The sequence below is a fragment of the Propithecus coquereli genome, unplaced genomic scaffold, assembly GCF_000956105.1.
Source record: "Propithecus coquereli isolate 6110/MARCELLA unplaced genomic scaffold, Pcoq_1.0 Scaffold5, whole genome shotgun sequence".
Lineage (NCBI taxonomy): Eukaryota > Metazoa > Chordata > Mammalia > Primates > Indriidae > Propithecus > Propithecus coquereli.
This window is the reverse complement of record NW_012150840.1, coordinates 17,217,594-17,219,266: the sequence shown is the minus strand read 5'-3', so window position 1 is coordinate 17,219,266 and position 1,673 is coordinate 17,217,594. Positions and strand designations below refer to the sequence as shown.

General features: G+C 44.5%; 1 protein-coding gene across 1 annotated transcript in view; it reads left to right on the top strand.

Annotated features, from left to right (window-relative positions):
- SPTLC2 (serine palmitoyltransferase, long chain base subunit 2) overlaps positions 1–1,023 on the top strand; it is a 110,821-nt gene extending 109,798 nt beyond the window's left edge. Inside the window, exon 11 of the mRNA XM_012656060.1 lies at positions 637–1,023. Coding sequence (XP_012511514.1) covers positions 637–756 — 120 coding nt within the window. The 3' untranslated portion in view covers positions 757–1,023. The remainder of the gene's footprint in view (positions 1–636) is intronic.
- Positions 1,024–1,673: the final 650 nt, after the last annotated feature.

Sequence of the window (1,673 nt, the reverse complement as noted above, 5' to 3'; positions counted from 1 at the left end):
AGAAAAGGAAGAAATTTATACTGAGATCATTAGAGTTTTAATGGGAAAACAAGATAATCTTTCAAGGTTAGGACTGTAGAGTTTAAAACAGGCCCTGAGTTCATATCCCAGCTGGTTCTTTCCTTGCTGCCTCACCCATGCCATGTCTGTTACCCCTGGAGTCTCTTTTTGATCACTTACGCTTTTTCTTACTAAGTCTGCACAGCAGCCCAGTTTGGGGACTTTCTTAATCCTGCACCTAGGAAGCAGCTCATACCTCTTATCAGTTTTGGGGATGTACGTGGTGTGATAATAGAACAAGTACTGAAGTAAGAAAGGAAAGATGGCAAATTGTAGCTGCTTCAGCAACTTAAAGGTGCATATTCCTTTTTCTACCAAGCATTATCATGCTTTGATGAATTATACCCTGCATACCTGGCTATTCATAACTCATTATTCATGGTCAGCCTGAAGGCCTTATTCAAAAAGCAGCTCTTTCCACACCTGTATCATGGTCTGATCTGAATAAATGCACTAGACATGGTAAGTCCCACCAAAGGATAACCTTGCCATGGTTGTTTTTAGCAAAATAAAGCACCAGGAATGCCTACATTCTATTGGCTCTGACTGACCTCAACTTTGTCTTGTGTATTTTAGGCTTTAAAGGAGATAGACGAAGTTGGAGACCTATTGCAGCTGAAGTATTCCCGTCATCGGTTGGTACCTCTACTGGACAGGCCCTTTGACGAGACTACATATGAAGAAACAGAAGACTGAGCCTTTTTGGTGCTCCCATAGAGGGACTCTCCCTCACCTAGGACAGTGTGTGGCCTTTCTGAGCCAGTTCTAGGAACCACACTTCTGGGGCCATCTCATGTGAAAGACATTTCCTCAACTACTGAAGGTGGCCACCGCCACTCTAAATGGCATTTTGTAAATAGTAAAAAACTGCTTCACATCCTTCTTTTGCGAAATCTCACCTTTAAAAATGGAGGTGACTCACTTTGCTTTTTTGTCCATTAAAAAAATGTTTTATTTTATAACTACTCTACTTGTGAAATCACGCTCACTCACCCTAGCCTGTTTCTGGCTGACCACCCAGGCCATTCCCTCTCCCAGCCACCTCGCAGACTTGGACCCCGCAAGAGCTGCTGCCAGCCTGGCTCCACAGTTGCGAGACTCCCCGGCCCTCCTCCCTTGGGAGCAAGTGCCTTCCACTCACTTCCCATCCAGGTCTCAGAGGTTGCCAACCTTGGAATCCTCATTTAACCAGTCAAGTAATCAACCAAAGTTGTCTCCCTTTAATCTTAAGTTTAGCCTTTTAAGAAAAACAGTAAATGATAACATTGCTGAAAGGCTCATTGTGTAACTCCCTCTGGCCAGGGGCCTCCCAAGGCTTTGGTCTTACTCCTTTCTGTTCTGGTCTCCAGATGATTTCTTCCTTCACCATCAAATATTTCTTCATAATGGTCACAGTCTGAGAGTATGGTCCAAATTCTGGGTTCTTCCCAAGCTCTAACGCTAACACATCCCATCCCCTATTTAAAACACTTACTGTTTTAAAAGCACCCGCATCCCTCCCTGGTTAGTCCTCTGTGGTGAAGCTGACTCTTACGTCTCGCTGTTTTGAGTACAGAGTTGCTCTGTAGAGTGATGTGCACTCCTGGTGGGTGAGGGTAAGGGGCAGTGTGGAA